Here is a 23591-nt window from a genome sequence, read left to right as displayed (position 1 = left end):
ATGTCTATTGTGAATGAATAAATGGAATCTTTAAAAAAACAAAAAACAAAACTTTTTGTTGTGTCATTACATAGAGAATTCATTCTTGGCTTTGGCAATATTTTCTTTTCTTTTTTTTTAAGATTTTATTTATTTATTCATGAGAGAGAGAGAGAGGCAGAGACACAGGCAGAGGGAGAAGCAGGCTCCATGAAGGGAGCCCGATGTGGGACTTGAACCCAGGACTCCAGGATCATGCCCTGGGCCAAAGGTAGGCGCTAAACCGCTGAGCCACCCAGGTGTCCCAGCTTTGGTAATATTTTCAAATTCAACAAATATATCTAAGTGTAATCTAGGTACAATGAAAACATTAGATCAAGTTTGTCACTCAAGTTTATGCATCTGCTTCAAGGGAGTGGTTAGGTCTCAGATCACACATGGGTCCCTATATCTTAGGGCTAAAGCCTTCAGGAGGAGAGTTTGTCATATTGACACCTGCAGGAACATTTGGAAGGTTAGGAGGTAGGGCAAGGTATGATCCGAAGCTCTTAATAACTGGATCCAGTGTTGTTTTTGGCCAGAAAGTGAGACTTCTCTGTTCTCTCTCCCCTCTGGGGAGTCAGCCCTGGGCTGAACTCCATCTCACCTCTTCCCTGCTAGTATACTGGAGCAAATGGTTGTATTCAAAGCAAACTAAAGCCTCAGTTTCCTTGACTGTGAAGTGAGAGGGAAAAAGTAGCTACTTACAGGGTTGCGGGAATTGGGACAATGTATTTAAATGCTTGGCTTGAAGTTCTTGCTAGGTGTTCATGTAAGCAATCTCCTTAATCCCACAATAACTTCCATTGTGAAAGCGCCATCAATTTTAATATCGGCTTTTAGGGAAATTAAAAAAAAAAAAAGATCACCATAGTAGTGAACATATACCGCATTAAGTGCCTCTCAATTTCAAAAGCTGTTAACGTAAGGAAGAAAGTCCTCGCACTTGAGCAAGTGCAGCCTATTAGTACTGCACCTGTCTTGTCAGGGTCAACCCTGTTATCTCCACACCTGACACTCAACCTGGCCGGGGTTCAGCTTCCCTTGTCCCTGTCCATAGTCCACCTGCTGAGGAGCAGCAGAGTGCTGCATCACTCAGGAGTTGGGGACCCCCGACCGAACCCAACTGCCCTTGTACACAGATGAACAGCCCCAAGTGCAGAAAGGTAAGGTCAGTCCAGCACACAGGATGAGCACCTCCCAGTACAAGGCCAGTTGTTTGGGGTTTCTTGACAGACACTCATTCTGTCCCACCTGACACAGGGGGCTTTGAATTCATGATATGCTTGCCAACACACTATAATTGAGAGTATTTAAATACTGTACTCCAGTTCCCTTGGAGCTTGAAGGCACATCCAAGTTACTGCTGTGCCTTTCTTTGAGGGAAGGAAGGGATTTTGAACGACTCATCGACTCTTCATTTCTTTCTTTCATTTTTCGAATTGATAAGCCATGCTAGGCCCAGGAAGCAGTGTGAGTAGAAGGGGTGGGCAAAGAGCCTGAAACCAGGTCAGATTACCAGGAGCTCACTGAGGACATGCATGGAACAGTTCAGAGACAGCGTTATGTGGAATTCAGTGCTGAAATGGGAGGTTATGGTGATGACACCTGTTCTGTTGATCTAGCAGCAGCTGCATACCATAGTCTCTGCTTTATAGGTTTTTATAGGTTTTTGAATCACCACCAACCCAATGAGCTCCACTTTTCAGACAAGGAAATCAAACCTCGGAGAGATGAGGTAACTTGCTGAAATCATACGTTAGAACATGACATAGTTAGGATTTATAGCCTCATCTGTTTGACTTCACACTGCTGTTTTGCTCTGAGGCTTCCACTAGCCAGTGAGGTTTGATTTCATGGAGGATGGTTCAGGAAAGGGACTATATGCAAGAGGTTGTGCTGGATTTTAATATGATAGAGCACTTCTCATTCTTGGTAATGCTTAGCTTTATAATTTTTTGTAAAATAAAAGGGAATATCCACTCTGACAATTATGATTAGCCAGCCAAAAATCCAGAAACATGGTATGACCTGGAATTTTAGGATTTCCTTTAAAAACAAAAAGGAATCTAGTTTTTTGGATTAGGGTTTCTGGGACATAGGAAGCATTTATTTTTTTATTTTATTCTATCTTTTTTTAAGATTTGTATTTATTTATTTTGACAGAGAGAGACAGACAGACAGACAGCAAGCAGGGGGAATGGCAGAGGGAGAAGAAGCAGTTTCCTGCTGAGCAGGATCCTGGGATCACCACCCAAGTTGAAGGCAGATGTTTAACCAACTGAGCCACCCAGCTGTCCCCATAGGAAGCAAAACCTAGAATATTTAAAATTGAGATTGTTCAGAAAATGGAGGACCTATGGGCTACATAGCAAGCAGGTGTGGTGGAAACCAGGGCCATTGTTAAGCTATTTCTACTGAAGAATTGTTCTGGGGCACCTGGATAGCTCAGTAGTTGAGCATCTGCCTTTGGCTCAGGTCATGATCCTGGGGTCTTGGGATTGAGTTCTGCCTGGGGCTCCCTGCAGGAGTCTGCTTCTGTCTCTGTGTCTCTCATGAATAAATAAATAAAACCTTAAAAAAAATAATTTGTTCTGGACATGTGGGTTAACTAACCGTGTGAGCTCTGTGCCCCAGTATTCTCATCTTAAAAATTAATAGACCAAAGAAACTTGAAAATACTGTTCAAATCTAAAAGTTTGTTTCCATAAAACTGTGGTGCTTTATTTAGTATTCTAAACTACTTAGTATTAGATTTTTTAAAAAATGAAAGGAAAAAGTTTATTACTCTTCAGTCTGGAATTTTGAAGTGAACAATAAGATCTTTTGTACTCAATTTTGTCCTGCAGTGGTAATGAGGTTGAAATTTCTTTAAAAACAACAACAACAACAAAAAAACACCAAACAACTGTGTGTACACGCATATGCGTGCAGAAGTAGATATATTTCATTAAGTCTATCAAGGCCCGCTTCTACTCATGAACTCTGTTGCCTCAGAGGACAAGCTTTTCCTATTTCAAAGTTAGTTTAGCCATTGCTGGTGCATTAAGAAAACTGGGATAACACTAAAGCCGCATAGGCAGTAAGACACACTAGTCTGTCTTTGAGATGGAGACAGACAGATGGTCTTTGTCCTTTATGCCCACATTTTCATGACACTAAACTCAAAAAGACCCCTTTTTGTGTGTTCAGACAACCTGGTTCACTCTTCCGAATGCTCTTGTAACCTATGTCCTTTAACATCTATCTTTTCTTAATTTATAAAGCCTTTTGTAAGTGACATTTTCTACTGGTACTCACCTACTCCAAAGGTCTAGTCTAGTTATAAGCCAGCTGCATCTTTTTAAAAATCATAATAAAGAGGTTTTAAAAAAAAAACCCTGGAGGTTACAACTATGTCAGGGAAAATTCAGTAACATTATGTACATCCACCTCTGCTGTCCATTTCCAGAACTTTTCATCATCATTTCAAACTAACTCTGTGCCAACAAACTGTAACTTCTCCCTCTGCACACATACTGCTCCCAGCCCCTAATAACCTCTGGTACACTTCCCATTTCTTATGAATTTGATGACTATGTACCACATATCAGTGGAATCATGCAGTATTTGTGTTTTTGTGACTGGCCTATTTCACTTCGCACATCTTTAAGGTTCCTCTGTGTTGTCACATGTGGTAGAATGGCATTCCTTCTCAAGGCTGAGTAGTAGTCCTCTGTATGTATACCCCATGGTCAGTTTATCATTTGCTTTTCCTGATTACTAGTATAATGCCTTATTTCTGATACTTTTGTGCAATTATGGGCATTCTTTTGGCTTTCAAGGGAGTGTATGAAACTTTTAAATTCATATGCATTTTTTTAAAGATTTTATTATTATATATAGAGAGAGAGCACAAGCAGAAGGAGGGAGAGCAAGAAGGAGATAATATCCGGCAGTCTCCTCACTGAGCATAGAGCCCAACTTGGGGCTTGATCTCAGGACCCTGAGATCATGACCTGAGCTGAAACCAAGAGTCAGCCGCTCAACCAACTGAGCCACCCAGGCACCCCCATATATATATTTCTGGCACCAAATTATAAATTTTTAAAAAAGATTTTATTTATTCATTCATGAGAGACACAGAGAAAGAGAGAGGCAGAGACACACGCAGAGGAGAAGCAGGCTCCATGCAGGGACCTGACGTGGGACATGATCCCAGGACTCCAGGATCACACCCTGGGCCAAAGGCAGGCGCTAAACCACTGAGCCACCCAGGGATCCCCTGAATTATAAATTTGAAGAGATTTCAGGATATCAAGAAAGCATGGCTACTAACAGTGGTGAGATTAGTGGGACATTTTTTCTGCTGTGGAAAACCCAACTGTAAGTCTGAAGGGCACATAATTCTAGGATCCTGTTTGAATTCACCAGCTATATTCCCACATTTCCTCATTTCCATGTTTGCTTTAATACTGAGCTGAAGGCAGAGTCTTCAAGCTCTGCTTCTTCAGTCACAGGACCCACTCCAATGGCTAAAGGACCCAGATATCTTGACGAGGAAGAGAAGTGACCCTGAGCAAGTCCATTGGAATGCTTTATGGCATTGTGTCTGGCCCAGCTGGTGCCCTCATTGCATCCCGCTCATCCTTTCCTTTCCTTTCCTTTCCTTTCCTTTCCTTTCCTTTCCTTTCCTTTCCTTTCCTTTCCTTTCCTTTCCTTTCCTTTCCTTTCTTTTTTCAAAGATTTTATTTATTTATTTATTCATGAGAGACATGGAAAGAGAGGCAGAGACATAGGCAGAGGGAGAGGGAGAAGCAGGCTGCCCTCTGGGAGCCCAATGCAGGACTTGATCCCAGGACCCGGTGAGCCACCTAGGTGTCTCACTGCACCTCTTTTTTGACTGCATTAACAAATGTATGTAGCTTCTTGAGAAAAGGACTAAGCCCAGCCAGTTATTGGGTCTTTCACCCTTATGAGCTATCATTAGGTATTCTAGAGAGAACCAGATGAAGGGCACTGGTCTTTAGTCTCAGACATTCAGAATGTGTGCATGTGTGTGTAGGTGGAGGACAAGGAAAAGACAAGCATTCAGAGAACAAACCACAGATCAAGTCTAGTCTCTGTGGTCTTACTGTTTACCTTAGATTTACAAAGGAAATTTCCAGAGCACTTTTCTCTATTTGACTCTTCCAGATTTACTGCCTTTCTGTGCACCTGTGTGAGCACACACACGTATGCACATACTTTCATTATTACTGAGCAAAGATCACTTGATGGATGAGGGGGCCGTCGTGGGCAGGACAGAGCTGGCCCACTGCTGCTGCTTCTGGACAAAGCTTTTGTTTTGTTTTTTTTAAAGATGTTATTTATTTGAGACCGAGAGAGAGAACATGAGCTGGAGGGAGGGGCAAAGGGAGAGGGAGAAACCAACTCCTGGCTCAGCGGGAAGCCTCACCTGAGGCTGGATCCCAGAACCCCAAGATCATGACCTGAGCCGGAGGCAGACACTTAACCGACTGAGCCACCCTGGACAGAGCTTTTCTACAGCCTCCTTTCTCTCCTATTACCTACTATCTAAATCCTACTCATCTTTTAAGATTCAGGTTAGCTGTAATCGAGGAAGCTTTGGATCCTTTCTTTTCCTCTTGGTGGACTTCGAGCTTTCAGTTCTGCGGCAGAGAAACTGGTGTGTAATGCATCTTGCCTGCCAAGCCTGGAGGCAGGAATGGCCTCAGCTACTTAGGTCCCTGGTGGTAGTTCCAGGGGAGGAAGCAAAGGAGATAGACAATAGTGCTATTTCCAATAGTGAATGAAATGCCTGAGTTAGTTTTGTCCCAGGGTCATATAGTGAATAAATGAAAAAAAAAAAAAAAAAGTCTATAGAATTTTTCATGCCATTAATTCAGGCATAGAGAACACTCTTCTTTTCCTTCTTTCTTCTTTCTTATCTTCCTTTTTTCTTTCCCTTCCTTCCTTCTTCCCTCTGTCCCTTTTTCCCTACCTCCTTTTCTTCCTTCCTTTTTTCTCTTTTATAGGTGACCACATAGATGAAACCTGGTTTTAGTTAATTACATCTAATTTAAAATTAGGAGCAGGTCATTGAGAAACTTTCATGAATTATATACCACATATTTTGAATTTATACATGAATATGCTTAAGTACGGGATTAAACAGCTCATGGGATTGTAAAAAGAAGTAGAAGCAGAAGAAAAGAAATTCCAATAACCATTCCGCTTACTGAGCTTTAAAATGCTGATTTTTATTCATTGTGTTTAAGAACCGATCAGCTGCCTTTATAGCTCTTAATTTTATCACTACCTTAAAGATTCTAGAAAAATGGTAGCCTTGGTTTTAGTCAGAGTTATAAGTGCACATTGTTTTGAAAAGCACGTATTTCCCCAAGAGTGCCAAGATGTAGGAAGTGTCTAAGATCTGCCCCTACGTGAGAGCTAGCAAGTTTGGCATTTTTCATGCAGGTTCCCTGAGCCCGTGTCCAGAGAACTTGGAACAACGCTTTGGAAGGGAGAGAGGAGAGATGCTAATTACGTTTTTTAGCAGAGGAACATGGGGTCCCCTTGAAAGAAACTTGTATTTTCATTCAACAAACATAACTGAGTGATTCTCTGTGGCACATTCTGTGCCTGGCCCTGGAAGATACAGGTTCTGGAGAAGAGAGCCGTGCTTTCAGCCCTCACCTCCTTCAGTCACACCGTCTGACTTTAGTTGTAATATCTTATTTCATATGGAAGCCCCCTTTCCAAAGAGGGTCCAGTGTCGGGAACCCTGGGTGGCGCAGCGGTTGAGCTCCTGCCTTTGGCCCAGGGCACGATCCTGGAGACCCGGGATCGAATCCCACGTCGGGCTCCCGGTGCATGGAGCCTGCTTCTCCCTCTGCCTATGTCTCTGCCTCTCTCTCTCTCTCTCTGTGACTATCATAAATAAATAAAAATTAAAAAAAAAAAAAAAGAGGGTCCAGTGTCTGTCCGAGAAGGTTTTCCCTGTTGACTATGTTTCTGTGGTTGAAGCTCAAGAAAACTGGAATGAGCTCTGGGAGACAGTGACCTAAACTGTGGAGCCCGGTGTTTTTCGTTTTGTTTTGTTTTTAAAAGATTTTATTTATTTATTCATGAGAGACACGGAGTGAGAGGCAGAGACACAGGCAGAGGCAGAAGCAGGCTCCATGCAGGGAGCCCGATGTGGGACCCGATCCTGGGACTCCAGGATCACGCCCTGGGCTGAAGGCAAGGCAGGCGCTAAACCCGCTGAGCCACCCAGGTGCCCCAAGCTCGATGTTCTTAATCAAGATCCCAGGAGCTTTCCCTGGCCAGTCTGCAGGAGCAGATACCTCTGGGGGTCCAGGAGCTGCCGTTAATGTGACGCCTCAGAAAATCTGGGTACTGTGCTGCCGTGAGTCATGGACAGCAGCCAGGCGACAGAGCGACCAGACTCCCCCAGGTGAGGTGAGGCCGTGGAGCTCCAGGTGACAGAAAGGACTCTACCCCGAATGGCAGGAAGTAGCCTTGAGATCTCATCCACATCCTCTTGCTTCTCCAGGCTGCTTCAGGGTGGGGTTTGAGTCACGGTCCTCTGAGATCTTGGACAGCTTTAGCATCCATCACAGTAGTGGCTATTTTGCTCCTGTCACAGCAGTCTCTGGGGTGCAGAATAATAGTCCTTGGGAGTCTGTGAAATTGAGTCCCGGAGGAGCATCCATGGGACCAGAGGCTAGCGCTTCCTGCTGCAGAAGGACAAGGGGTCCCAGACCCACTTGGCTGTGTGTTCATGCGCACCTGTGCGAGCACACACGCATGTGCACATACTTGCCTAGGTGTGTGGGCACCTGTGCACACACATTTTTTTTTTAAGGAAAAAGGTATTTCCACTATTAAAAAACTGAAACAATAGGCAATAGGCAGAGAGAATTATTCTTATGTATAATAGTTTTGTTTGGACTTAAACCAGAATGACTGTGGTGGGAATTGTTGAGAAGAAAAGAGTTTACCTTTTTGAAATCCACCCTTTCTTTTCTTTTTTTTTACAGTTGACTCACCTGTCCGCTGTAACCTTCACCAAGGCTAACAAAGCTAAGCAGTGCAGGGCCCTTTTTATCTTACCCCTTATCCGAGAGGCTTGAGAATAATTAGAGGCTGAGCAGGAAAATCCTGATTGTTCTTAGGGGTGTGTGCCTATGGATATGCATATTGACTGAATGTGTTAAATCCTACTTTGAGGTCTAAATATGTTATGCCCTATTAGTTTTTAATAAAACATGTATTTTTCTCTCCCTCCCTCTTCTTGCTTTGCCTTTTGAAAAAATTATTATTATTATTATTAAAAAAGGAATTTAGGAAAATATAGCCTGAGCCATAGGCAGCGCGTTTCTTTATTTTATTTTATTTTTTTAAATTTTCTTCTGTATGTAGTGAGACTTCTCTAAAGTCACTGAAACTAACAAGTATGTGGGATGAATGTCACCTTTTGGATTCGGTTTATTTAAAAAACTGAGACATGTGCTTAGTTTTTACATTGTAAGATTTTTTTTTTTTAAGATTTTATTTATTTATTCATGAGAGACACACAGAGAGGCAGAGACACAGGCAGAGGAAGAACTCCCTGCAAGGAGCCCAATGCAGGACTCAATCCCAGGACCCGGGGATCACGCTCTGAGCCTAGGGCAGAGGCTCAACCACTGAGCCACCCTGGCTCCCCATTATAAGATTTTCTTAAGTTTCCTAACATGTTCCAAACCGAAATCTAGATTTGATAATCACTGGGTTTTAGGCTTGCCTTACATGTATCTCCTCATGTACTTATCGTGGTGAAACAGTCCCCTACCTTAATTCTTCTGGTAGTAATGGTAGCAAGTCCCCTCCTTACCATTGTGAGCTGTTGAAGCGGTGGGTTCACTTAGGCAGAGGCCTCTTGCTTGGAACAGCCACGGAATTTACAGCCTCTCCCATGGGCAGTTATGTGACGCTGGGCGAAGCACACAACCCATTTCTTTCAACAACCATCTTTCCCATTGCTCTGTCCTCCTAATAAGGTTTCAGTGAATCTCGATTGGGAAAATCATGTTTACATTATGAAGACTGCTGCTCCTCAGAGCTAAGCCACAGAGCACCCAGATGGCTTTTTTCATCATTGCATGTCTGATTGCTTTGGAGGCAATAATTATCACCCGAACCCTCTCTCACGTGCTTTGTTTTCAGTGTAGTTATGAATTCACCACCCAAACTCTGCCAGTTGTTTAAGTTAGTTTTCAATATGCTTATTCTCATCATTTATTCTATCAGTTTCATCTTGAAGACATCTCTCCTGGGGTCTTTTTATTTTTATTTTTTTCTATTTTCTATTTTATTTTAGAGAGAGGGAGAGTGTGTGTGCAAGATGGGGGAGGGCCAGAATCTCCTGCAGACTCCTTACTGAGCACGCGACCTGACTCGGGGCTTGATCTCGTGACCCTGAAATCATGACCTGAACTGAAATCAAGAGTCGGTCGCTAAACCAACTGACCTGACATAGCCACCCAGGCACCCTGAAGCCTTCTCATCTGCCCCAGCCTGCTACCCCTGTCTGTTAGCCTGTGCTGTAGTCTAGTCCTTTACTCTCATCCTGGGATATACCTTTTCTGATTCTTATGTTTTCCCTTTTCTTAGTTTATACTTAAGGTTAGTTTTTTTTTAAGTGAATTCTACCCCCAGAGTGTGCTCAAACTCACAACCCCCAGATTCAGAGCCACATGCTCTACCGACTGAACCAGCCAGGCACCCCCATACTTTAGTTTTAATGGAGTTGATCCTCTAGTAGCTTCCTGAGATAAAGTGCATAAAGGTAGATATTTTGAGACCTTACCTGTCTTAAGATGTAAAATGTTTTTTATTTGACCCTTACTTGACTTAGTAATTCATCAGGTTCAAAGAATTCTCATCTCCCATTCAGTTTCCTTCAGCATGTTGATGCTGTTCTCATTATCCTATCTGTCTTTTGTGGATGGTTTCTATGAAATGTGAAAACACTGTGCTGTTGAATCCTGTCTATGGGGCTTATTTTTCCCCCTCTGGAGACCCATGTCATATTCTTTTTTTTTTTTTTTTTTTTCAGTATTTCATGATTCATGAGTGTATCTTGGTGTGGATCTGTTTTTTTTTTTCAACCCATTGTATCGGTTTTCCAAGGAGTTTCAATCTGGAAACCATTCCTTCTTTGTGAGAAAGAATCTTTAGCCGTTTAATTGATTTCTTCCTTCCGTCTTTTTTTGTTTTCTCTTTCTGGAGGTCTTGTTATTCTTCCAGATAGTGGATCTCCTGGTCTGCTTCTCGAAATCACTTTTTTTTTTTTTTTCTCTAATTTCCTCATCAGTTGGTTTGCCTATTTGCTTAACTCCTTAAGAGTTTTCCTCAGCTTTCTTTTCCAACACTGCCATTGAGCTTTACAGTTTTTCCTATCATGTCGTTACGTTTTAAGACCCTTTTTTTATTTGCTAAGTGTTCTGTTTTTGTGGTTTCTGATTTGTTGGAGTCACTGCTATGAGGCAGACCTCCCCAAATGTAGTAACATGAACATTTCCATTTTATTTTTTGCTCACACATTTTTGGGTCAGGAATTCAGAGAAGACCTGAGTGACCATGGGCTGGAGTCATCTGGTAGCTTCCTCACTTATATGTCTGGCAGCTGGACTAGGATGAATGAAGGCTGGGTTCACCTGGGACTGTTGACTTGGGTACCTTGGACTCTCTGGCTTGTTACAACATGGAAGCTGGTTCCAAAAGGAAACGCCTGGAGAGCAAATTTTCTAAAACAACCAGTTGGAAGCTGCATACATAGTTTTACATGACCCAGACTTGGCACTCAAATAGTGTCACTTCTGCCAAACTCTCCTGGTCATTGTAGCCACAAGGTTGTCCAAATCTAAGGGGAAAGAAATTTTGACTCTCTTGATTGGAGAATGTTAAGGTCACATTGCAAAAGAGCATATGGGACAGGAGTGTTGTTTTGCCCATTTTCAGGCCATATAATCTTATTGATTGAATGCAATGTTTTTCTTATTAATTTTCTTCTCCCCGTACACAATGTGTTTCTTTGAACGTTTAGGGAAATTTCCAGTTTAAGCAATATATTTAGGTCTTGGCTTGGTTGGATTCCCCAATGAATGAACTCCTGCATTGGCTGGCGAAATTCTGGGAGCTGATAGCTGGAAATAGGGAAGGAGATCTCAATACCTATTGTCCTTGGGTTCACTCAGTTCTGCTGTTTCTTGGTTGGAAACCTTGTTTTCAATTGTGCCTGGTGTGCCCCAACATACAGAGACTAAATCTTGGGTCTTGGCCAGGTTTCAGGGTAGAGATACAACTGCTTACAAATAACTGCCCTCCACTACTGTTTTGTTTTGTTTTATTTTGTTTTCAGCCACTCTCACCCCTCACCCTCCGAAATCTGTGCCACCATTTCCTTGACTCTTCTGAAGATCTTATAGCGTAAATAGAGCCAGTTCTTTCTTTCCCTGCTGGCAGTCTGGGATTGTTGGGTCTGCTTAATCAGTTACCTTTCATCTCTCTGCTTTTCGGATTTTACTTGCTGTCTCCTCTCTCACTGTGCCTGAGAACATTTTGTCTGTCCTCCCACTCCAGTGAGCTGCACCCTAGTCCTGACCAGATAGAACTGCTCATTTTATGTTGGAACGCTTCTAGAGACTGTTCCTGTTACCTCGGGTGTGTTTGATGCTTTTTTTTTCGATTCTCTTCATTGACCAGCTCTCCTTAGTACCAGCATCAGAACAGATCAGAGTTGACTTTCAGTATTGATAGAATTTAGTATTCTTGTGGTTCTTGGTTTTGATTTAAAAAAAACACCTATGAAGAACTATTGCCTTAAGTACTAACTTTCCTTTCTTCACATGGTAGAATTATTTTCTCCCATTTCGTCTCAAGTTGTGTTTTCCTACTTAAAAATATTCATTGTGGGATCCACAAGGAAGTCTGTTCTTTCAAGAAAGGCATCAGTGTTCAAGAGAGGGACTTTCTCTAGATAATTGCTAAGACAGTTGCCAAGTCCGGTAGATTTTGGGCGAGGAAGGCTTGGCAGTGTGTTTGGGTCACATAGCAGAATAGCAGATTACATGTAAATGGACTAAGACCTCCAATCACAAGGCAGAGATTGGCAAAATCGATTTTTAAAAAGTGACCCAGTGATAGGATATCTACAAGAGATATGGTTCAGATTTAGAGACACAATTAGGTTGCAGTAAAATAATGCAAATAGATGTGCCATGTAAACAAATACCCGAGGTGAGCTAGAGTAACTATACTAAGAGCTGACAAAATAGACTTTAGGGTAAAAACTATTAGAGACAAAGACATTTTGTAATCAAGAAGGGCAACAAGGAATCGGAAGACTTGAACTCCACGATAAACCAACAACTAGTGTGGACATTTGTAGAACACTCCACCCACATCAAATACACATTCTTCTCAAGAACACATAGAACTTTCTCCAGGATAAGCCGTATCTTAGACCATCAAACAAACCTAGGAATGTGATCACCATGTTGAGAGATTAGCCTCTGTTTAGAAACTGCCAAAGTGATTGTACCATTTTGCATAGTTGGTGTTCATTGTGCCTTCTGGGTGTGCAGGTTAATTTTTTTAAATCAAATTTGGGGAAGTTTTCAGCATTATTCAGATTTTTTTTTTCTACCTCTCATGGTACGTATCCAGCCCTCTCTCCCCCCCTTTCCTGTCCCCCTCAGCTTTCCTTCAGCAAATCTTATATGATGCATCTGTTGATAATGCTTAATATCTCATACCTCTCCGAGGCTCTGTTCATTTTTCTTAATGTTCTTTACTTTTTGTCCCACAACTAGATATTCTCACTTGACCTGTCCTCAATTCCACTGATTCTTCTGTCAGTTTAAATCTTCTGTTGAACCCCTCTAGACAACTTTCAGTTCAGTTTATTGCACTTTTGGTTCCAGATTTCTGTTGGGGTTTTTTTCTTTATAATTTTCTATCTCTTTATTGAGATTCTCAATTTGGTTAAATATCATTCTCATTACTTTCAGTTCTTTAGTTCCTTGAAAATATTTATAATAGCTGAAAGTCTTTGTTAAGTCCAATGCCTGGGCTTCCTTAGGGACAGTTTTTATTTACTGTGCTTTTTTTCCTGTATATGGGCCAGACTTTCATGTTTCTTGACATGCCCTGTATTTTTTTATTGTTAAAGGGACATTTTATTATTTATTTATTTTTTAAAGATTTTATTTATTTTTTCATGAGAGGCATAGAGGGAGAGGCAGAGACACAGGCAGAGGGAGAAGCAGGCTCCTGGCATGGAGCCTGATGCAGATCTTGATCCCAGGACCCCAGGATACCAATAATGGCCAATTATTTTATTTGTATTATTAATATTCACAATTTATTTCCTAACTAAATATTTAAAAGTCTTAACACTAAATATTTCTAGTGTTAATCCTGGTATTAATAAATCTGAGCTGAAGGCAGACGCTCAACCCCTGAGTGTCCCCCTATGGAGGGACATTTTAGAGATGCCTGGGTGGCTTAGTCAGTTAGGCGTTCAGCTCTTGATTTCAACTCAAGGCCATGAGATCCAGCCCTGCATTAGACTCTGTGCCCAGTTTGGAACCTGCTTGAGATTCTCTCTCTCCTTGCCCCTCCCACTGCAACCCCCCCCCCCCCACCACCACCACCATGTACTCTCTAAAAAAAAGAAAGAAAGAAAAAGGACATTTTCTAATGTGTCAACTCTGGAAGTCGGACTTCTGCCCCGGCCCTGTCCAAAAAGGCAAATCCTATAGTGGTTTGTTGTTGATGCTGTGTTTGCTTCGTGACTTTGCTAGGTTAGTTTTCAAAAGTTTATTTCCTTTGTAGTGTGAGGCTACTTAAGTCTCTGTTCAGTTAGCTTGGATACTGGATCACCTAATGATTGGATAGAGATTTCTTTGAATATCTGAACCAATAAGGAGTGGGTACTACTTAGTGGCATCATTTTATGATCTGATGTTTTAATGGCTGTTATGCTTAAGTATTTTTTCAGAATCTCCCCATGTTTCTTGCTAATACAGGTTTGGAGTTGGGTGGTGGAAAAGATAGTTGGAAGAAGACAAGATAAGCAGCTAACTCAATTGCAAGATTGGCTTTCATGGGCCAATAAACACTGGGAATCTTCACAGTGGGGATAGAATATATTGGATTTTCCAATAGTATTGAACCATTAAACTGTTCCTTGGCACCCACTTTGGGACATGCTGCTAGAGTTTTCTTTGGAAAAGTTTGACCCAAATTGCAAATATTTTCAAACATTTAGCAATACACAACCAGTATTAGAAAAACAAGTAAGACTGGAGAGAAGGAAATTTTGAAAGTGAGAAATGAACCAGCCATAATTTTGAGAAAAAAAAAAAGTAAATACATAGGATTAGCTCACCAGCATGCTTTCTGAGTGTGTGTATACTTAATGAGCATTACATCCCTTCACACATTTCCCTTTTCATTTCACAGATTTTTTAAAAAGCCTCATGGGACATAGCACCATTGCTGAATGCCTGGTACATATAAGAAACCTGCCTGCATGGGAGGCACTCTACAAACACAGTATGTTACCTGAAATCTGAGAACTAAATGAGCCAGACTTTAATTCTAAATGGTAAAAAAAAAAAAAAAATAAGCACTTTTCATGACATTATTCTATACCAATAATGGCCAATTATTTTATTTGTATTATTAATATTCACAATTTATTTCCTAACTAAATATTTAAAAGTTCTAGTGTTAATCCTCGTATTAAAAAATTATTTTCAGGGGGATCCCTAGGTGGCTCTGCGGTTTAGTGCCTGCCTTTAGCCCAGGGTGCGATCCTAGAGTCCCGGGATCAGGTCCCACGTCGGGCTCCCAGCATGGAGCCTGCTTCTCCCTCCTCCTGTGTCTCTGCTTCTCTCTCTCTCTCTCTCTATGTCTATCATAAATAAATCAATAAATCCTTAAAAAAATTAAAAAAATAAAAAAATAAAAAATTATTTTCAAATCCCTGTATATCTGGTATGGAGATAATCAATGGTATTTGACTTTCTTGTTAGAACAGTAACACTTGGGAGTGCCTGGCTGAATCAGTCGGTGGAGCATAGGACTCTTGATCTTGGGGTTGTAAGTTTGAGCCTCAATTGGGTGTAGAGATTACTTAAAAATAAAATCTTAAAAGAGAAAAGTAGCATTTATTAGTTATAGTACCAATTTCCAAGTTATAAAATTGATTTTTGAAAATAATCTATTTTGTAATATTTATAAACATAGTAAAAATGAGTTGGGTTCCTCATTTGAATATAGACAACTGGTCTGTCATACCTTATAATTTGTATACAACTGTTATTTCTCACAAGCATTAATTATCATAACCTGTTAAAAACAATTCAGGAAATACAAGGCTATGTCTCTATTTTTGATTGTGTATGTCTTCTCTTCCTGCGGTGCCTGGTATGGAATTAAACTAAGATACAAAACAGACTCAAATCCAGCTTGGTTTCAGCCAGTCCTTCGTAGTTTAATTTGAAAAATCATTTTACTTGCTTTTCCTTCTGAGATTCTTAGAAGTCACAGCTATTTTTGAACTTCTCCTTTAGAGCACCTCCAGTCCCAAATTGGTGAAGAGCAGAATGGAGCTGATCTCTTCCAATATGTAGGGCTGCTGATGCCAACTTATGGATAATAATGGATGTGTCCAGATGAATCCAGATTGGTAAAGATTTCAAGGCAAAGGCTGCTAATTAGAACCAGCACAGGAGCAAAAACTCACCTCAGCAACTGTGGAGAGTTAAATAATTGTAGCCTAGGTCTTCAACTGTGATTTTGTACCTTAATATTCCTGAGAGATAAGATGTAGGATATTTCAGCACATCCTTTTTTGTTTTTTGTTTTTTTATTTTTTTTTAGAACTTATTTTTAAGCAACTTCCATACTCAATATAGGATTCGAACTCATAACCCTAAGATCAAGAATTGCATGCTTCATTGACTGAGCAAGGCCAGTCTGCCCCCCTTGTATTCTTTCTTAATAATATGGTATTAATATTACAGACTGTGGGTTTCCTAGAACACTACTCTCTTGTTGACCAATTTGGTTCTGTTTTGAACATCTGACCTCATAGCAAAGAGAATAGTTTTTAAACCTGAGAAGAAGTTGTAAAAAATTGTATTTATATACATTCTTTCTGTTTTTTGTTTTGTTTTGTTTTATTTCTGTTCTCTGTTTCAAGATGCCTTTGCAGTTTTGCTAAATGCAAACTAACAACTCTCAAGGCCACGACAGAAGAGAAATCATGACTGCTTAAAGCCTAGAAGACTGCCCTTAATAGAGTAATCCCCAATTGTTTGAAATGCTGAGAACATTGCTGCGGAGGAGACTTTTCTCTTATCCCACGAAATACTACTGCCTGCTTCTTGTTTTTTCCGTAGTCACCTTCTCTGTTTTGCGAATTCATCAGAAGCCCGAATTTGTAAGTGTTGGACATTTGGAGCTGGTTGGAGAGAATCCTAGCAGTAATATTAATTGTACCAAAGTTTTACAGGGTGATGTAGATGAAATCCAAAAGGTACAGCTTGAAATTCTAACAGTGAAGTTTAGGCAGCGCCCTCGGTGGACAACCAGTGACTATATAAACATGACCAGAGATTGTAATTCGTTCATCAAGAGGCGCAAATACATCATGGAACCCCTTAGTAAAGAAGAAGCAGAATTTCCCATAGCATATTCTATAGTAGTTCATCACAAAATTGAGATGCTTGACAGGCTCCTGAGGGCCATCTACATGCCTCAGAATTTCTACTGCATTCACGTGGACAAAAAATCCGAGGATTCCTTCTTGGCTGCCGTGCTTGGCATTGCGTCCTGCTTCAGTAACATCTTCGTGGCCAGTCAGCTAGAGAGTGTGGTATATGCCTCATGGAGTCGAGTTCAGGCTGACCTCAACTGCATGCAGGACCTCCATAGGATGAGTGCAGACTGGAAGTACTTGATAAATCTTTGTGGCATGGATTTTCCTATCAAAACTAACTTGGAAATTGTCCGGAAGCTCAAATCGCTAATGGGTGAAAACAACCTAGAAACTGAGAGAATGCCATCCAACAAAAAAGAAAGGTGGAAAAAGCATTTTACAGTTGTTAATGGAAAGCTGACCAACACAGGGACTGACAAAATGCATCCACCTCTTGAAACACCTCTATTTTCAGGCAGTGCTTATTTTGTGGTCAGTAGGAAGTATGTAGAATATGTGCTAAAGAATGAAAAAATCCAAAAGTTTATGGAGTGGGCAAAAGACACATACAGCCCTGATGAGTACCTCTGGGCCACTATTCAGAGGATCCCTGAAGTCCCAGGCTCGCTGTCCTTAAGCCAGAAGTATGACATGTCTGACATGCATGCAATCGCAAGGTTTGTCAAATGGCAGTACTTTGAAGGTGATGTCTCTAAGGGTGCCCCCTACCCACCGTGCAGTGGGGTCCATGTGCGTTCTGTGTGTGTTTTCGGAGCAGGTGACTTGAACTGGATGCTACGCAAGCACCACTTGTTTGCCAACAAGTTTGACACAGACATTGACCTCTTTGCCATCCAGTGTTTAGATGAGCATCTGAGGCATAAAGCCCTGGAGACATTAAAACACTGACTGTTCATTTTGGGCAACGTTAGAAATAAGAAGACACGTGCATGGGATACACCCCACCTGATTCTTCTGCCCAGTAATAAACAAACATCAGAGAAACTATAAGGGGCGCTCTTTGGGTTGGGGACTCCAATTAGAAATGTCCTCGAAACTGTGGTTTCTGCGGAGCACAGTGGGTTAGAAAGGTTATAGCATCAAATGTTGACCTAGAGTTAGCAGGGGCCGTGACAGGTTGGGAGGCACTGGGCTGGGGGGCGGGGAGGGGGCGCTGGCTCAGGTGGCTGGGGAAGAGGCTGAATGCAAAAACCAGCCTGTTCAAAGAACTCAGGGACTTAACAAAATGACTAAGATTTCATCTGTGCCAAAATTACTTTGAGAGCTTTAATGATGACAATTTTCTTAGTTTGAATAAATTTGCAGCAACAACCAATTGTAAGGGTGTAATTTATCTTGCAGGTTTTATTTGGTGAAATAGAAATTTGACTTTAAATGGTCCTTGTAAATAATTTACTTTCTGCTGTAACATTGTGCTGTGTAGCATATCAGTATGCATTGTCTCAGGGAACTTGAAAAAATGAGCTTGATTGAATGTGAATATTTCTGATTTTCGCTTCTAACAATGTATATATGTTTTCAAAAACAAAAAAGTAGCACTGTCTAGCTTAGTTGATTCTATGAATCATCTTATTAGAAAAGATATCTTAAGTTATTTAAAAAGTTGAGATATCTTTATTATTATAAATTACAGAGAAACTCAGAGAAATTCCATTTTTCCAAGTATTTGTCTCTACTCACCCCCACCCTCATCTCCTCAGACCCTGCTATCAAGATGTATAAAAACTTGTTTCCATAATTCCCCAGAATACTGCCTCAGTTCTCTTATGTGACCCAAGACAGAAAGAGTGTTGTATGTATGGGCAGTGGAGATCTAAGACAGAAAGGAGGAGGTAGGCATGAGGAGTTGGAGGAGAGGCAGCCTATTTGGGCAATTTCTGAGATCTTAGATGAATGTTCTAGCAGTCAGTACTATTTCCAGATAGTAAGGCTATTGCTCTTTGGATCCACTTATGCCCAGCTTCCCAGGGACAACTTAATGTCACCTGTGCCTCTATTTCAAAGGACTGGCTGGCTTCTGTTATCCTTGCTTCTTCGTGGTACCTGCCCCTTGGTTGTTGTTTAGCCCTTGGATTGTAAGTTTCCTTCTTCCTCAGAACCCATGAGGAGGGACCCAAACCCTGTGCCACATACATACTTGAAGGCCTGATAATCGTGAGGAACATCAGGTTTGGGGCAGATTGTTTCAGTGTTGATATTCACAGCCTATGGCTTCTGCTCTACTTTTCCACCAAAAGACAAATGATTTGAAGTTGCCATTGTGCTGTCTCCTATCTCAAAGTAAATGAAGATTAGAAAGAAAAAAAAGAAAACGTGCTCTTTTGCTAAGCTGATACTATTCAGCCAGAGATCTAACAGGAAATGTGATGCTTTATCAGTTTTCAGACACTCAACTGAGAAAATGATTTTATTCCTTAAAGTTAGAGAGCATTTTCATTTTACGGAGAGAGCTTTGTTGTGCTGACCCTCCTGAATGAAATTTTCACATTTTTAAAATCTTTATCATCGTGTGTAAACATGCAAGTCAGTAGATTGCTGTGCTTTGCATGATTAGGACAGACATTGTTGGGCCAAGAAAAACATACTCTGAAAACTCAAAGATAATGTCCATGAGGGCATAAGATGATAATGCCTTCTCTTTTGCCTTCTAAATCGGTTTGCTCTTTTAATGCATGTCAAATGTTTCTCCCATGCTCTCTTAGCAGGAGATTTTATCTATAGATGAGTCCTTTTTTTCTCTGAAATTAGTGGTATTCGTTGACAAATACTTTGTGTCTATGTCTTATATTTTTACTTAATTCATGGTGTCTGGTTTTATGCACATTTTTCATTTATTTTGAAAATTTGCAAATTTACAAAAAAGTTAAAAATAATAGTACAGTGAACACCATATAACCCTCACCTGGAATCTCTGGTTGTTAACATTGTGCCCTATTTACTTTAAATTATATGGATTTTGGAATTTAACAAAATTGAAGATTAAGTCTATCTTTGATTTATTAATATCCAAGGTTATTTATTTCAACACTCTTATTATAGTGTGACTGCATCTGACTTGCATTTAAAATTGAGCGGTTTTGAGAGATTTTTCTCCACCAAAGATATAAAAATAAGACTTTAGAGTCTCACTTCCGAAGTACCCCACTAAAACTCTGGACCTACTGTCTTCTATATAGCAGCGGTACTTCAGTATTCTAAATGGCACTTGGTGGGACATGTCTGAACATTACTCTATTGCTAATGTCTATTACAGGGATTATATAGAATTTGTTTATTGTGACTTCCTTTTGTACATTTTAGCATAACTTAAAGCAAATAAAATTCATACTGCCGGGACGTGGGGTGATGGGCTGCCTCAGTCAGTAGCGCATGCGAATCTTGATCTCAGGGTATAGAGATTACTTAATAATAAAATCTTTAAAAATAAAATAAAATTCATACTATTGGGACAAGCAATTTGAAGAACCAAAAAGATGGTTTCAAAAGGAAGCAAAAATGCAAGTTCTTTGAGAAAGATATAGAAATTATTTAAATTGTTTCCTATATGTCAGTTATTAAACACTGCTTTTACTGTCACTTAGGGTCTTATGTAGGAAATTATTAGGATTCATTCACAAAACAAACTGCAATTTTGAGATGGAAGTTTTATTCTAGTTAATGACATACTGCATCAGATTAACATATTACTTACAAAGAGCAAGAGTTAACAAAAACAGTTCTATAGGCAATTAACCTAGGCTCTTCCACACCATAGTAAAAAAGACTGTTAAGCTTTGCAAATGTGAATTGTTGGGGAGGGAAAAATTTTAGTCTACCCAGTAAGGTCCTAGCTGGCCTGAGAATCAAACTGACATGAGACCAAGTAAGGAGAAATTAACAAGAGAAAGTCAAAGAGGGGTGCCTGGCTGGCTCAGTAGAGCCTGTAACTCTTGATCTTGGGGTCATGAGTTTGAGTCCCACATTGGGCATGGAGCCTACTTAAAAAAAAAAAAGAAAAAAATCAAACTAAGTTTAATAAATAACGTGTACCTTCTGTGTACATGGCAGAGACCCAAGTAAACAGTAAGTTCCTGACTGATGCCATTGCCTTAAACATCAGCTCTAGTTAAAGACAAAAGGTTTTGGGGTAGAGAGGGCATTATGGGAGGTTACCAAAACACAATAAACCAAGGTAAGGTTATTATGCAGATTTAAATCCATGCCTTTTCGATTTCTAGAGATTTAGAGTCCTCCTCTTCTTGGTATCGAAGGAGACACCTTTAAAGGGAGATTTCTCTTGTATATATAAATGTCTCCTAAAAGGGTAACTTCTCAGTTTTCAGAGTTTTCTGTGTCTGTAGTTTCTTTAAAAAAAAAACATCAGCATAGGGGTACTTGGGTGGCTCAGTAAGGTAAACTTTGACTCTTGATTTCAGCTCAGGTCACATGGTCTCAGAGTTGTGAGATCAAGCCCCACATCAGGCTCTGTACTCTCCTTGAGATTTTCTCCCTCTCCCCACTGTTCATGTGAGCTCCATCCCTCTCTCTCTCTCTCAAGTAAATAAATATTTATGAAAAAAAATAACCAACTTAAAAATCGAATATGCCAAAGAGGCAAACTTTGGGGCAGCAAAATCTGCTTCCCCTACAGAAGCATTATTGTCTCCAAACTTGGATTTGTATCATTCGTCAAATACAGTTCACTCTAATGTAAGTAGATGTTCTTTTGTAGTTATTTAGGGGAAGAGGAAACCATGTTTTAATTTATTAAAACTGTAGGGTCCATTAAACTGGATTGTTGTAGTTTGCTTAGAAAATAAGTTAATTCTCATTACGTTAAATACAAAACAAATGAAACACTGTTTCATGGCAAGTGGGGCTACCATAGGTTTTACTCTTTTGATTGTGGGCATGACTGAATGCATTTGTAACTAGTCATATCACTATTAAAATCAACCATTTAGAAATCAATGCCTTGTCTCACAAATTACTCTTTTTCCTTAGCTACCAGCACTCAGATTTAGTAGTTGATGTGATATTTTGTAATCAAGCAGTGTTGTATATGAGTATTGATTAAAAACATCAATTCTCCAGGCAGAAATGTCTGAGAGGAAGAGGGTGTGACAGTGGTAAAAAATTTAACACAGATGATGCAAAATATTCAGACGGGGGCCTTTAGAAGAATGCAGTGTCTGTTGATGGGAGGGGTGAGGGAGGGCAGTTTTCCAGTCAGTTCCATATCAATGACCACAAATACTAAAGATCTGCTATTTGCTGTGGTTTGTGTGTGGGGGGATGCAACTGAGGGAAAGGAGCCCCCTCAAAAAAAAAATATCAAGTGCCCACTCAAATGTCCTCCCAATTGATCTGTTAAAGCCTTCTGGTGCTCTTTGGCCTCAATTTAGATGAAACACACTCTAGAGAGTGACAATATTGATTAACCTTAGATCTTGCTCTAATAACTTGAAAATTTTAATATATATCCTTTATAAGCTTGCTTGCCAAAGATTTAATTTTTTTTTAATTTATTTTTTATTGGTGTTCAATTTACTAACATACAGAATAACCCCCAGTGCCCGTCACCCATTCACTCCCACCCCCCGCCCTCCTCCCCTTCTACCACCCCTAGTTCGTTTCCCAGAGTTAGCAGTCTTTACGTTCTGTCTCCCTTTCTGATATTTCCCACACATTTCTTCTCCCTTCCCTTATATTCCCTTTCACTATTATTTATATTCCCCAAATGAATGAGAACATACAATGTTTGTCCTTCTCCGATTGACTTACTTCACTCAGCAGATTTAATTTTTAATATGTGCTTTCTTAAAGTTTTCAGGGCTTATCATCAGAATATTGATTTAATATTTTTGATGCAATAAGATTGAAACTAGAAATGACTTAGAGCTATTGGGGAAGAAAAAACTTCATTACTGCAGATTATATTTTTGTCCAAATAGAAAGCCCAAAATATATTAGGATTTTTATAAAATTAACCAATATAACCAGATATTCAAAGATTAATAGGTTTCCCATATTCAAGCAAAAAATAATGGTTTTAGGGATCCCTGGGTGGCGCAGCGGTTTAGCGCCTGCCTTTGGCCCAGGGCGCAATCCTGGAGACCCGGGATCAAATCCCACGTCGGGCTCCTGGTGCATGGAGCCTGCTTCTCCCTCTGCCTGTGTCTCTGCCTCTCTCTCTCTCTCTCTCTCTCTCTCTGTGTGTGACTATCATAAATAAATAAAAAATTTAAAAAAATTTTAAAAATAATGGTTTTAAAATATAAATGGATTATGTTACTATTCATCATGGCAACAAGCTCAGTAAAATGTTTGAACATAAGATGTGTGTAAGACAAATAGACTTGTATAGTGGAAAACTACATTGCACTCAAAGACAAATATTTCAAACATGACCTTTCCCAAAGCAGTCCATCTGCTAAATGGAAGTCTAAACATATTCTCAAAGGTTAGTAAAATTGTTCTAAATTTCATCTGAGAGAAAAAATGTGCAAGGATAGCTAGGAGGGGTGCCTGGGTGGCATAGTCAGTTAAGTGTCCAACTCTTGATTTCAGCTCTTTCCTCTGGGTAGGCTTGCAATTTTTGAAGGCCATAGGCCGCTGCAGTCTTCTTTGCCTGGCAAAGCAATAAAACTATCTTCCTCTTAATCCCAAATTCTGTCTGTAGGTTAAATTTGGGTTCTGAAGCATGGGGGTAGGTTTTCGACAACAGAACCTTCAGAATACAGGAAGGGAAAGGCACATTTATTTTATTCAACAAGCCCATATTGGAGAACACTGATTAAAGCCTCATAACCACCAAAATCCAGATTGATTA

The 23591-nt window shown here is 40.2% G+C and overlaps 1 protein-coding gene across 1 annotated transcript; it reads left to right on the top strand.

The window, feature by feature from the left end:
- Nucleotides 1–125: 125 nt before the first annotated feature.
- Nucleotides 126–21730, top strand: GCNT1 (glucosaminyl (N-acetyl) transferase 1). Its single transcript, XM_077906463.1, has 3 exons — nt 126–250; nt 14515–14607; nt 16262–21730. The coding sequence occupies exon 3, from the start codon at nt 16382–16384 to the stop codon at nt 17666–17668; it is 1287 nt and encodes a 428-aa protein (XP_077762589.1). The 5' UTR covers nt 126–250; nt 14515–14607; nt 16262–16381; the 3' UTR covers nt 17669–21730.
- Nucleotides 21731–23591: the final 1861 nt, after the last annotated feature.

Source organism: Canis aureus, chromosome 1 (genome assembly GCF_053574225.1).
Source record: "Canis aureus isolate CA01 chromosome 1, VMU_Caureus_v.1.0, whole genome shotgun sequence".
In the NCBI taxonomy this organism is placed as follows: Eukaryota; Metazoa; Chordata; class Mammalia; order Carnivora; family Canidae; genus Canis; species Canis aureus.
This window is presented reverse-complemented; position numbering and strand designations above follow the sequence as displayed.

What these genes read in the sequence shown, in the direction of transcription:
- GCNT1 (XM_077906463.1), top strand. Translation starts at nt 16,382, where the DNA reads ATGCTGAGAACATTGCTGCGGAGGAGACTTTTCTCTTATCCCACGAAA.